A 14600-nucleotide genomic window follows, 5' to 3' on the forward strand; every position below is an offset into this window, starting at 1 on the left:
TGGTGCATCCAATCTTTCTATGGCTAACAATTGATCATCTGGGAAAGATCATCCTCCTCCTTATCATGTGATTCTGGTTTCATCCTCGACAAATGGTCTGCCACCAAATTTTCTGTCCCTTTCTTATCCTTTATCTCTAGGTCAAATTCTTACAAAAGTAGTATCCATCGAATCAACCTAGGCTTGGCATCTTGCTTGCTCAAAAGATATTTGATGGCGGAATGATCGGTATAAACAATGACTTTGGACCCCACTAAGTAAGATCTGAACTTGTCAAAGGCGAAAACAACTGCTAATAACTCCTTTTCAGTGGTAGCATAGTTAACTTGGGCCTCATCAAGAGTGTGACTAGCATAATAAATTGCATGAACTATCTTATCCTTTCTTTGACCCAACACAGCACCAACCGCGTAATCACTTGCATCAGTCATGACTTCAAATGGGAGATTCCAATCCGACGGTTGCATAATAGGAGCTGTTATCAATGCTTCCTTCAACCTACAAAAAGCATCAAGACATTCATCAGTGAAATCATAGGGAGCATCTTTAAGAAGAAGTTTAGTTAAGGGTTTTGTAATTTTCGAAAAGTCTTTGATGAAACGCTGATAAAAACCGGCATATCCCAAGAAACTTCTTACTCCCCTAACCGACGTTGGTGGCGGTAATTTTTCAATGATTTCTACTTTTGCACGATCAACTTTAATTCCTTGCTCGGACACCTTGTGTCCTAGAACTATTCCATCCCTTACCATAAAATGGCATTTCTCCCAATTTAGGACTAAATTAACTTCTTCGAAACGCTGCAAAACTCGAGACAAGTTAGCTAAGCAACCATCAAAAGTAGTCCCGTATACAGAGAAATCATCCATAAACACGTCCATAATGTCTTCTATAAAATCAGAGAAAATAGCCATCATACATCGTTGAAAAGTGATGGGGGCATTACAAAGACCGAAAGGCATGCGCCTATAAGCAAAGGTCCCATAGGGACATGTAAAAGTGGTCTTTTCTTGGTCACTAGGATAAATAGGGATTTGAAAAAATCCCGAATAGCCATCTAAATAACAAAAATAGGAATGCCTTGCCAACTTTTCCAACATCTGGTCTATAAAGGGAAGTGGAAAATGATCTTTTCGGGTTGCCTTGTTTAATTTTCTATAATCAATACACGTCCTCCAACCCGTAACTATCCTAGTAGGGATAAGTTCGTTATTCGCATTCTTAACTACGGTCATACCCCCTTTTTTTGGAACCACATGAACCGGGCTAACCCATTCACTATCTGAAATAGGATAGATTACGCCAGCATCTAGTAGCTTAAGCACCTCTTTTTTAACCACTTCCTTCATGTTAGGATTTAATCTACGTTGGTGCTCTATAGAGGGCTTATGATCATCTTCCAAGAGAATTCTATGCATGCAAATCGATGGGTTGATTCCTTTAATGTCATCCATGGTGTATCCTATGACCTTGCGATGCACCCTAAGTGTTCTAAGCAACTTATCAGTTTCATTTTCATTCAGACATGCATTCACAATCACAGGATAAGTGGAGTTAGGGCCAAGAAATTCATACCTTAAAGAGGAAGGGGGAGGTTTTAATTCTACCTTTGGTGCGTTATCCTCTTCACAAACAGATCCTTTTGACTCTAGCATCAATCTTTCAAGCTTTGCATTTTGAAGTGGAGCAGTTGATGTTGATTCTAAAGATTGAGCATACGCGGCTATCTCGGGGTCTTCATCATTTATTGAACCATCACTTACCAAACATTTCTCAAGTGGATCAGCTGAGTTATTGTTTGCAATTTGCTCATGTGTACACTTGTCAATGACGTCGACCCTGTAACAAATTTTATCACATGTGTACACTTGTCAATGACGTCGACCCTGTAACAAATTTTATCAGTTAGAGGGAGTTTTATAGTATTACTTAAATCAAATTCTACCGTCTCCCCTCCAATATTTAAAGAGAACCTTCCATTTTTAACATCAATTATAGCACCTGCAGTAGCAAGGAAAGGTCTTCCTAAAATAATTGGAATGTTAGAATCTTCTTCTATTTCTAAAATAACAAAATCAACCGGGATAAAGAACTTACCGACCTGGATAGGTACATCTTCAAGTATACCTACCGGATATTTTACCGATCGATCCGCCAATTGGAGTGATATCTAGATGGACATTGGCATCAAACTTACGCTTGCACCTAAATCACACAAAGCACGGTTAATAGAGACATTACCAATAACACAAGGAATAGAAAATGAACCTGGATCCTTAAGCTTAGGAGACAGCTTATTCTGGATGATAGCACTACACTCCTCAGTAAGGGCCACAGTCTCGTATTCTTCCAACTTCCATTTGTTAGATAGGATCTCTTTCAACAACTTAGCATAGAAAGACATTTGAGAAATAGCTTCAGTGAATGAGATATTGATGTGCAACTTTTTCAAAATCTCCAAAAATTTTCCGAACTGCTTTTCTAACTTAGCCTTAGCTAACCTCTGGGGGAAAGGGTAGAGGAGGCTTGTAAGGAGCAGGGGCCACATATTTCTTAACTTTTTCTTCTTCCTGCATCTGGGTCTCATTATCCACATCTATCACAATTTTACCTTTCTCTTCATGATGACCATCCACCCCATCATTTTCCTTCATCTTAGGTCCCTCATATTGTTTTCCACTCCTAAGGGTTATAACATTCATATAACCTCTGGGATTCGTCTCAGGTTGTCTAGGTAGCATGCCTGAAGGCCTAGAGAAAAAGCTAGCATTTTGTGCCAATTGAGTGATTTGTGTCTCTAACATTTTGTTATGCGTAGCTAAGGAATCCATCTTAGAGGCTAATTGTTTTACTACCTTATTCGTGGTTTGTTGTTGTTGTTTAAACTCTTCATTCAATTTTGACTGAGTCATCACAAACTTTTCCATTATATTTTCCAAATTAGACCTTTGGGGAGGGAGATTAGATTGGGGAGCATGAAAACCAGGTGGACCAAAATTAGATGCGGGCATGGAATTTCTAGGTGGGTTTCTATAAGAAAAATTAGGATGATTCCTTCACCCCGGATTATAAGTGTTGGAGAAAGGGTCTCCCTTCTGATTAAAGTTATTAACATAGTTAACATGTTCATTATCAGAAGTATTAAGGGAAGAGGGGTTTCCTAATTGACATTCAAGTGCAGAATGACCCACATAACAGCATATCTCACATGCAATTGAAGTAGACGCCACAGAATTAATACTCAAGCTTTCAACCTTTTTAAATAAAGCATCAACTTTAGAGGATATATGATCTAAAGCATCTATTTCATACTTGCCACCTTTTGATGTCGGAGCCCGCTCGTTCGCCCATTGATTGTAGGCATCGAAAAATGCCTATAGGTATCCACACACAGCTCGAGACGGAGAGAAGATGACGAACGTCGTTATCCGAATTATCTGACGCCGACCAATGCATGAAACAAAACGGCCAACGTTAGATGGCCCGCGTGCTCACTGACCACAACCAAGTGGCCAACACGTTCACCATTCACCTCCAACTTAACAAAATTTATGATGCAAGTCGGTGAAGCCTACGGGTCAATGTAACACACGAAATGGCAAAAGACAACGCAGCTAGGATTTGTGTTTCACCCAAAAGTGGCGAAACACCATGTGTGACTCGCACATATCATGTGTGGCTCGGCTATTGGAAGTTGTAGGTCTTTTCGTCAGCTTTCCAACGCATCTTGAATCACCTCATTCCGAGATCGGACGAGAGAGTTAGAGTCAAAACACCCGAGGTAGTACGAACTGGCTCGCATGGCTGCGAGCCACCAAATGGTGACTCGCACCCATGCGAGTCACCAAATGGTGGCTCGCACAAAAAGTGATATTTAGGTCATGTTGTGTTTTGATTATGAAGAAACTAAAAACATAAGAGTTGTAGGTATTTTCGTCAGCTTTCCAACGCATCTTGAATTACCTCATTCCGAGATCGGACAAGAGAATTAGAGCCAAAACACCCGAGGTAGTACGAACTGGCTCGGATGGCTGCGAGCCACCAAATGGTGACTCGCACCCATGCGAGTCACCAAATGGTGGCTCGCACAAAAAGTGATATTTTGGTCATGTTGGTGATTGTCATTCTGGAAGAAAGCTCAACACTAAACGTGTTGTAGGTCTCATTTCCGTCATCTTTCCAACACATCTTGAATCACTCATTCCGAGATCGGACGAGAAAGTTAGAGGCCAAAACACCGGAGGTAGTACGAACGTGGCTGCGGATGGCTGCGAGCCACCAATGGTGACTCGACACCATGCGAGTCACGCAAATGGGTGGCTCGACAAAAAGTGATATTTCGGCCGTGGTTGTGATTTGATTCTGAAAGACTCAAAAGCCAAAAGTTGTAGGTCTTTTCGTCAGCTTTCCACGCATCTTGAATCACCTCATTCCGAGATCGGAGCGAGAGAGTTAGAGCAAAACACCTAAGATAGTACGAACTGGCTGTCGCATGGCTGCAGCCACCTGGCCGAGCCACCCAGAGTCTGCACCCAGATCTGAGCCAAGATCTGGATTGAAATGCATATAAATAGAGAAGGAAAGCTCATTGTTGAGGAGGTTGGATTTTTGGAGGGAAACTCTGCTGGATTAAAGACTCAAGACTAAAAAAGATTGGAGTTTGGAGCTTGAGGACTCGGACTTTCAGATGCTGGTTTCTTGGCAATCATTCCACGACCAAATAAGGCAGCGAGTTCGAGAGAGATGCAGATCTGAGATCATACACGGTCATGCCTCCGGATCAAAACTTGGTTTTTGATGCCTGAAAGAAGAGTATTGATTTCGCTTGGTCGATTTCGATTACTAAAGGCTATTATTTCCTTGGTGAAATAGTACCCCCGGCTGTTATTTCCTTTGTGAAATAGCACCCGTCATACCGTGTAGATCCGACCGGATCAAGATCGCACAGTGGTCCACGGATTAACCCAGGCGCAGGCAAAGAACCCACACAAGCAAGAGACCGCAAAACAGGATCTTGTGATTTGTTCGAGAAAAGAAAAGTTGTAATTTTTCTTTTTTTCTTTGATTTTGTTGTAACCGGATCTTATAAAAAGACCGGATCTTTTGTAACCGATAAACTTTTGCTTAAGAAAACAATGACATCAACAAAGACAATTTTTCCCGTGAACAATCTGGCGACCACAGTGGGAGCCACCGATCTCGTTGCCGAGATCGTTGCGTCGTAGCCGCGGATCTCGATCCCGGTCGAGGAGGAGGTCGAGTATGAATTCGACCAACAAAAGTTCGAGGAGTATCTGGCATCCTCGTCCGGATCCACCTCCCCCCGCAAGTCCAAGAAGTTCTCCTCCAGGAGAAAAGTTCGTTGGTACGAAGAAGTGCAGAATGCCAACGAAGATCTCACCCCAATTGATGCCGATGTTGCATCGGGTGAAGCTCCACCGACCTCCAACAAGGTCAAATCTGTTCCTGCCAGTTCCTCCGCCGCTGAGGGCGTAGTGACTCTCTCAAAGAGAGCCCGCCAGAGGCGACGTCAACGCCTGGCGCGGCAATTCGCGAAGGCAATGGAGTCCACTGATGGAATCCACTATAACGCGGATCTGAAGAGCAGGAGAGGCAAACAGCCTCAACAAACAATGAATGGCAGCTCCTCCAAGCCGCCAATGAATGAATGGATCCGTATCAAACGGAATCGTTCAACACTTGATGAGCGCATTCACTAGCGCCGCGCACTGTCAGCGCAAGCACGGGCTCAAGTCCAAGAAGCCCGCAGAAGACTGCAGAAGGAAGTGGCCAAAAAGCCGCTACCAACCCACCAAGTATGGAGGCCGAAGTCTGAAGCGGCGATTCAGGCTTTGCAGCCTTCAGCAAAAGTTCAACCTCCGGCGAACCAACCTAAATCACCGGCAATTCCAGTAGCTGCTCCGGAAGATCCCGCAGGACCATCCCGAAGAAGGAGGTCAGTTTTGGAGCGCCTCGGTCCACTCCCCGATGAGCGATGCAAAGCTCCAGTTTAAGAACGTTTGGGCCCGATAAAGAAGCCCCGAACGACTCAACATGCTGGGAGTCGCCGCCACCCTCAACATGACAAAGAGATCATGGCAGCTAGGCACACCAATTTGCGTATTGAAGTCCAGGAGCCAGCTGAGAATTCACGCCCACAAAGGCATGTTTCGAGGCGCGTGACTCTTGAAAGCCCAAGGAAGGCAGTTCGCCCTCAGAAGGAAACATTGTTGTCTGATGATGATAACGTTATACCTGAGAAGTCGTGCCAACACACGATAGGTTACTCCGACCTTCAAGCGGACGAGTTGTACTATCGTACGAGTAAAACCAGGAAAAGGAGTCCTCGAGAACTAGAGACTCAATGCCCTTGTTCCAAACTCATTCGGGCAGTATTGTCTGAGTGCAACTGCATCAAGACAGTCCCCGAAAGAATTTTGGTTTTTGAAAGGTTCAGTACCAAAACGCCAAAACCAAGGCCTAGGCGTTTCCGACAAAGAAGAACGGTAGTTGAAGATGGAGAATTTCCGAGGGTCACCACTAATATGACCAGCAAAGGGACATCGACACAGGAAAATCCCGAGTCGATTCCAAAAGCACCCCGGCGTGTAACACGTCTGCAGTCTGGAGCCATCATACGAGCAACTTATGGTAGGATTCAGACAAGATTACCTTCAGAAGATGAAGAATCGGATGCCGGCTCGGCGGTCACATCAGATAATACGGTATCCAGCGAGGGACAACCCCGCGAGTCACTTATGATAAGTGCGGAACAAGTGGCCAAGATGCTCGAAGAAGCCATGGCGAAACAACAGGAGAGCTTCAGGTTTGAAATACAGATGCCCATGCAGAATATGAGAGAAATGCATGACTTACAAATCCAAGCACTGACAAACCAGCAAGGCGAACCAAGTCGTCGTAACCAGGTTAATCAGGAAGATGAGGACACAGGTGTGAATGAAGCTCATAATGCCAATAATCCTCCCGTCAATGCAAGGGGTGGTATCGAGAATGCTAGTCATAACGCCACACTTCCACCTCAGAATCGTGCTAACGAAAATACAGGTGAAAGTTTGAAGATTAAAAACCTCGAGAGCAAAATCAATACGTTGATTTCCGCTCAAGAGATGAAAAAGACGGGCATTCCTTGTCCATACCCAAGAGAATGGGAATCAATCCCGTATCCGGCGAAGTTCAATCTAATTAACTTCACGCCGTTTAATGGGATGGGTTCACCCACTCAGCATTTGATTTACTTCAAATCACACCTAGGGGTTATCTCTGGTAATGAGCCTCTAATGGTACGGTCCTTCGTTGGCACTCTTCGTGGAGCCGCCTTCGATTGGTATCGCCGCCTCAAGCCAGGAAGTGTGAGTAGCTGGGACGACATGGAGACTAAATTCCTCACCGACTTCTTCGACGATGACACCGAGATATCCATCAGGTAGTTACTTGACGAGAAACAGAAAGACGGAGAATTAGTTGATACATTCGTCAAAAGGTTCCGGAACAAGGCGATGAACTGTCGGGACCCGATCACTGAGGAGTTCATTCTCCAGACTTGCCACAACAACCTCACATTGGACGTGTTGGAAGCAATGGGGACAACACCGTCCAAAACATGGAAGGATTTGAAGGTGCATTTGATTTACTTCAAATCGCACCTGGGTGTTATCTCTGGTAATGAGCCTCTGATGGTACGGTCCTTCGTTGGCACTCTTCGTGGAGCCGCCTTCGATTGGTATCGCCGCCTCAAGCCAGGAAGTGTGAATAGCTGGGACGACATGGAGACTAAATTCCTCACCAACTTCTTCGACGATGATACCGAGATATCCATCGGGTCGTTGCTTGACGAGAAACAAAAAGACGGGGAATTGGTTGATACCTTCGTCAAAAGGTTCCGGAACAAGGCGATGAACTGTCGGGACCCGATCACTGAGGAGTTCATTCTCCAGACTTGCCACAACAACCTCACATTGGACGTGTTGGAAGCAATGGGGACAACACCGTCCAAAACATGGAAGGATTTGAAGGTCCGAGGAGAGCAAGCCGAACGCTTCCTTCGAAGGAAGAAAGCCGAGAGGAGCGAATCTTCCGAACTCAAACTTCGCCTCCCGTGGGAAGGGAAAAACACCTGCAGCTACTGGTGGTGCTAATCAAACGTCACAACAACAATCCCGAAGGCAACAAAAGACTTCGGACCCGAAACTCCAAAAAGAGTATTCCTTTAAGGACGAAGACGTTCCAGCCATCTTCGAATCCCTCATTGAAAACAATAAGATCAAGCTACCACCTATCGCAAATCAGGAGGAAGCTGACAATACTGCGGATCCGAAGTACTGTGCGTACCACAAGAGGGTCCTTCATCCCACCAAGGATTGCTTCGCTCTCAAGAATAGCATCCAAACATTGGTTGAAGCCGGCGTCATAACGACGCTAAGATAAGCCCAAATAAGAACCCCACACTCCGATAAGTATAAGAGTATAAACTGCTCCTTTCTACACTCTGATAAGTATAAGAGTATAAACTGCTCCTTTCTAGACTCCGACAAGTATAAGAGTATAAACTGCTTCTCAATCCTCCAACCGGTATAAGAGGTTAAACTGCTCCCTGATACTCCAACATGTATATGAGTCTAAACTGTTTCATTTCTTTCACGGGAAGTTCCTGGAGAATTTTTATATGTAATATTCTTAAGGATAACCCGGTCATGTAACTGAATACAATGTCGGACCTAGTTCCACAAGGGAAGCTGGGGTTGGATTATTCATGCATCGGGAAGTTCCCGAAAGAATACCACAGGTGATATTCTTAGGGATAACCCAATCACTATAAAAGTGATAAGTAAAACATCCACATTTAAACTCTAAAGGTTGGAATGTTTTCCATTATTGTTATCAAATTCACTAATTCTCATGAGTTATCTTGTTGAGACGAGATTCGATCCTTTTGACAGATTAATCTTTCCTCACAAAAATCCCCCACTGATCAAGTCAATTGATGGTGGGTCTACTAAATTTTATGTCCGCCAATTCATGGTAATTTCCAAAGCTTAACGTGTTAAGTCCTGATTACTTAACGTCAAAACCCTTCATCGAGTGGCCAGTACGTTAGGATCGTCTCAAATCTCCCAATTGGTCAAACCTTCTTATAGTTAGGACCACAGTCAAAATCCCCTCTCGATTCCCCCAATGAACGAGAGGTCCTCAAATCGAGCGATCAAACCTTCCTACAGTTAGGATCGTCTTAAACCTCCCATTCGGTCAAATCTTCCTACAGTTAGGACCAAAACCAAAATCCTCTCTCGATTCCTCCAATGAACGAGAGGTCCACTTTCAAATCGAGTGATCAAACCTTCCTATAGTTAGGATCATCTCAAACTCCCGCTTGGTCAAACCTGCCTACAGTTAGGGCAAAAACCACAATTCACTCTCGATAAACGAGGAATTTACCTTTAATTCGGTAATCCAACCTTCCGACAGTTAGGATTATCCGAATCTGTCCGATTCTCGGAGTGGAGATCCCACTTCTAGTTTCTTTTGCGCTGGAAATAGAATATAAAATTCTTTCTTTCCAGAATCAAGGGATAGAATATAAAATTTTTCCTTCCTTGTATTCGGGTTCGCCTTCACCCTAATAGAAGATCGGGAAATAGAATATAAAATTCTTCCTTTCCCACACCAACCTTTTTCAAGAATTTATCAATCTAGGATTCATCCTAGGAAGTTTATCCCGAATCCTAAGCAGGGATAAGCCTGCGCCTAACACGCGCTGCCGGTTTAGTCTCTGGGGTATTCTATCCTGAAACCTAAGCAAGGATAAGTCTGTGCTTAACCCGCGCTGCCGGTTAGTTCTTAACCATTAAAAAGAACACCCGCCCACATATTCAACATTGTGGCAGGTTGTTATTAATAACACTAAAATCCATACCTTACACGCATGGGGAATGTCATCCTGAATCCTAAGAAGGGATAAGTTTGCGTCTAACACGCGCTGCCGGTTTAGTCTTTTTCTGTAGAAAAAAACACCAGAGTTCGATTCTGGGGTATCCTATCCTTAAACCTAAGCAGGGATAAGTCTGCGCCTAACCCGCGCTGCCGGTTAGTTCTTAACCGTTAAAAAGAACACTTGTCCACATATTCAACATTGTGGTAGGTTGTTATTCATAACACCAAAATCCGTGCTTCACACGTACGGGGAATTTTATCCCGAAGCCTGAGTAGGGATAAGTCAACGCCTAATACGCGTTGCCGGTTTAGTCTTTCACCGATTGAAAAAGACACCAGAATCCAGTCTGGGGTATTTTATCCCAAAGCCTAAGTAGGGATAAGTCAGCGTCTAACACACGTTACCGGGTAGCCTGTTCCCGTAACAATGGCGAAGTCTACGTATTCGAAGTCGTAGCATCAAGTCTAAGGGAGTTCATTCCTTTAGCACAACGTCACATGTGGAACGGACTTAAAACAATCCGCATGTAAGCCCGATTCAAACGGTAATCGGTAAAAGCATGTCAAATCCGTTGAGGGCTGAGGATTTGCCAAAAATCCTAAGTTAACGTCTGATACACGTTGCTGTTTAGTCTTTTCACAGGAGAAAGACGAAGTCTACGTATTCAATATCGTAGCACTAAAAGGGTTAACTCTTTTAGCATAACGTCACATGCGGAACGGACTTAAACAATCCGCATGCTAGCCTGACTCAAACGGTAGCCGGTAAAGGCGCATCAAACCCGTTGATGGCTGAGGGTTTGCCAAAAATCCTATATATGCGAAAGTCACTGACGCACCAGCCCCATTAGTTGGTCTCGTGACTTAGACATCCAACAAATTCGGGATAAGATCCACACGTGCAGATGAATCAGCTTTAATAGTTGGTCCTGCAGCCCAATATTTAGGACCGCCACGCTCCAACGCCTTAAGTGCTTAAACCGTGGAGACTCTAGCAAACGTACGAGTATAAACTGTGTCAATCGCTGGTCAACTCGTTACAACTAAAATCAACGCCGGACAACGCGTTACAGTAAACGTTAATGTCGGTCAACGCATCAGCAATTTCGCCAAAATAAGACAAAAGATGATTCCAAGGAGTTCAATTACAATCAGAATTCCCGACGAAGATGATCAGTTCAAAGTTAACTCAACGATAAGAGCTAAATTCAGAAACTTACACATCAACTTTAATCCAAGATTTCGACAACGGTCAGACGATAAACACAGCACCGGAAGAACTTTATTTATTCGACAAAACACCGAATAGACTAAAGGCTGAAGAAGTTAAGAATTGAAGCAGTTTATAGGTCCTTTCACACCGACTGAAGGTTGAGACTATCACATCCAAAGCATTCCAGACTCCTCTATAAAAGAATGAGTCTGAAATACTTTGGAGGGGGTATCTGTAGGTGTCAAAAAATGCCTATAGGTATCCACACGCCGACCAATGCATGAAACAGAACGGCCAACGCTAGATGGCCCGCGTGCTCACCGGCCACCACCAAGTGGCCAACACGTTCATCATTCACCTCTAACTTAACAAAATTTATGATGCAAGTCGGTGAAGCGTACGGGTCAACGTAACACACGAAATGGCAAAAGACAACGCAGCTAGGAGTTGTGTTTCACCCAAAAGGGGCGAAACACCATGTATGACTCGCACATATCATGTGTGGCTCGGCTATTGGAAGTTGTAGGTCTTTTCGTCAGCTTTCCAATGCATCTTGAATCACCTCATTCCGAGATCGGACGAGAGAGTTAGAGCCAAAACACCCGAGGTAGTACGAACTAGCTCGCATGGCTGCGAGCCACCAAATGGTGACTCGCACCCATGCGAGTCACCAAATGGTGGCTCGGACAAAAAGTGATATTTCGGCTATGTTATGATTTGATTCTGAAGAAACTTAAAACACAAAAGTTGTAGGTCTTTTCATCAGCTTTCCAACGCATCTTGAATCACCTCATTCCGAGATCGAACGAGAGAGTTAGAGCCAAAACACTCGAGATAGTACGAACTGGCTCGCATGGCTGCGAGCCACCAAATGGTGACTCGCACCCATGCGAGTCACCAAATGGTGGCTTGCATAAAAAGTGATATTTCGATCATGTTGTGATTTGATTCTGAAGAAACTCAAAACACAAAAGTTCGCGCCCATGCGAGTCACCAAATGGTGGCTCGCACAAAAAGTGATATTTCGATCATATTGTGATTTGATTCTGAAGAAACTCAAAACACAAAAGTTGTAGGTCTTTTCGTCAGCTTTCCAACGCATCTTGAATCACCTCATTCTGAGATCGAGCCACCAAATGGTGACTCGCACCCATGCGAGTCACCAAATGGTGGCTCGCACAAAAAGTGATATTTCGATCATATTGTGATTTGATTCTGAAGAAACTCAAAACACAAAAGTTGTAGGTCTTTTCGTCAGCTTTCCAACGCATCTTGAATCACCTCATTCTGAGATCGTACGAGAGAGTTAGAGCTAAAACACCCGAGGTAGTACGAACTGGCTCGCATGGCTGCGAGCCACCTGGCCGAGACTCGCACCCATGCGAGTCACCAAATGGTGGCTCTCACAAAAAGTGATATATTGTCCATGTTTTGATTTGATTCTGAAGAAACTCAAAACGGCCGACCACCCAGATCTGGGCCCAGATCTGAGCCCAGATCTGGATTGAAATGCCTATAAATAGAGAAGGAAGGCTCATTGTTGAGGAGGTTGAATTTTTTGGAGGGGAAACTGTGCTGGATTAAAGACTCAAGACTAAAAAAGATTGGAGCTTTGGAGCTTTGAGGACTCGGACTTTTCAGATCTGGTTCTTGGCGATCATCCACGCCAAATAAGGCAGGAGTTCGAAAGAGATCAGATCTGAGATCTACACGGTCATCCTCCGGATCAAAACTTGGTTTTTGATCCCGAGAAGAGTATTGATTTCGCTTAGTCGATTTTGATTACTTAGGGTTATTATTTCCTTGGTGAAATAATCCCCTTGGCTGTTATTTCTTTCGTGAAATAGCACCCGTTATATCGTATAGATCCGACCGGATCAAGATCGCGCGGCGGTCCACGGATTAACCCCGGCGCAGGCAAAGAACCTACACAAGCAAGAGACCGCAAAACAGGATCTTGTGATTTGTTCGAGAAAAGAAAAGTTATAATTTTTCTTTTTTTCTTTGATTTTGTTGTAACCGGATTTTATAAAAAGACCGGATCTTTTGTAACCGATAAACTGTTGCTTAAGAAAACAATGACTTCAATGAAAACGATTTTCCCCGTGAACATTGATAGTGATTTTGAGCCATGTTTTCAATGAGAGTGTATGCCTCATCTATTGTTTTGTTCATCAAAACTCCTCCTGCAGCAGCATCAACAGTCATCCGAGTGTTGTAAGTGAGCCCGTTGTAGAAGGTGTGAACAATTAACCACTTCTCCAGTCCATGGTGAGGGTACATCCTTAATAATTCCTTGTAGCATTCCCAAGCTTCATAAAGTGACTCTCCTTCCTTCTGTACAAAGCTTGTGATCCGGTTCCTCATCTGTGCTGTTTTACTTGGGGGAAAATACTTTGCAAGAAATTCCCTGGACAACTGATCCCAAGTGGTGATGGACCCAGCGGGCAATGAGTGCAACCAAGCCCTAGCCTTATCCTTTAGAGAGAACGGAAATAATCTGAGTCGAATAGCATCATTGGTCACTCCATTAAGCTTCAAAGTGTCGCAATACTCCAAGAAAATTGACAGGTGGAGATTCGGGTCTTCAGTAGCACCTCCTCCAAACTGATTTTGCTGAACCATTGAGAGCAGTGATGGTTTTAGCTCAAAATTATTAGCTTCAACAGTGGGCCTTGTAATACTCGAATGCGTGCCTTAAGCATTTAGGGTAGCGAAATCCTTAAGAAGCTGATTCTGATCACCCATTGTAGCTTGTTCTGTGTTCCTTTGCTCCCTTATATACCTTCTTATCTCTGCAAGAGTCACCGATAATTCAGGATTGTTTTCGTTGTGTACTTCTGTTTGATGCCCTTGCATAAAAGAAAGTGAGTAGCGAAGAGAATATAAAAAAAAATCTAGTCTAGTTTAATAACGTAAGAACTTAATATTAACACCGTAGTCCCCGGCAACAGCGCCAATTGCTAATGAGTAAATTAGAAGAGATGAAAATTAAAAAAAAATAAAATAATAACTAATCAGGTGGAAGTTCAATATAATGAAGAGCCAGGATTGGGTTATCACCACAACTTCGATGCTCAATGATGAATTATTTCAGTTCTCGGTGTTGGTTTAAACTAAAAAGGGTGAATTAGCCTAAATTAATCTAAAGCCTCTTTCAAGGTCTAAAGATCGTGCCTAATTAATCTCAATTAACCTACTTTCGTGGAATCAAGATTAAATTAAACCCATTAAGCTTTATGCTAATCCTAATCAAAACCCCAAGGAATCTAGCCTACTTTCGTGGTTCGAGTTCCCTGCTTAATTTCTAGGGATCCGGTATTAATTTTCACCTTTCACTCCTTCAATTAATTACCCATGATTGCTAATCCGGTGATCAAGCGAATCAACAAAATTAAAACACTAGAAATCAAGTTTAAAGATTTAAACTTTCACCAAG

The 14600-nt window shown here is 43.5% G+C and overlaps 1 protein-coding gene across 1 annotated transcript; it reads right to left on the minus strand.

Annotated features, from left to right (window-relative positions):
- On the minus strand, positions 3057-13786 carry LOC109823363. Its single transcript, XM_020389638.1, has 2 exons — positions 13316-13786; positions 3057-3254 (listed from the first exon to the last, which is right to left on the minus strand). Exons 1-2 carry the CDS (start codon positions 13784-13786, stop codon positions 3057-3059), a joined length of 669 nt encoding a protein of 222 aa, XP_020245227.1.

The sequence above is a fragment of the Asparagus officinalis genome, chromosome 9 (genome assembly GCF_001876935.1).
Source record: "Asparagus officinalis chromosome 9, Aspof.V1, whole genome shotgun sequence".
In the NCBI taxonomy this organism is placed as follows: domain Eukaryota; kingdom Viridiplantae; phylum Streptophyta; class Magnoliopsida; order Asparagales; family Asparagaceae; genus Asparagus; species Asparagus officinalis.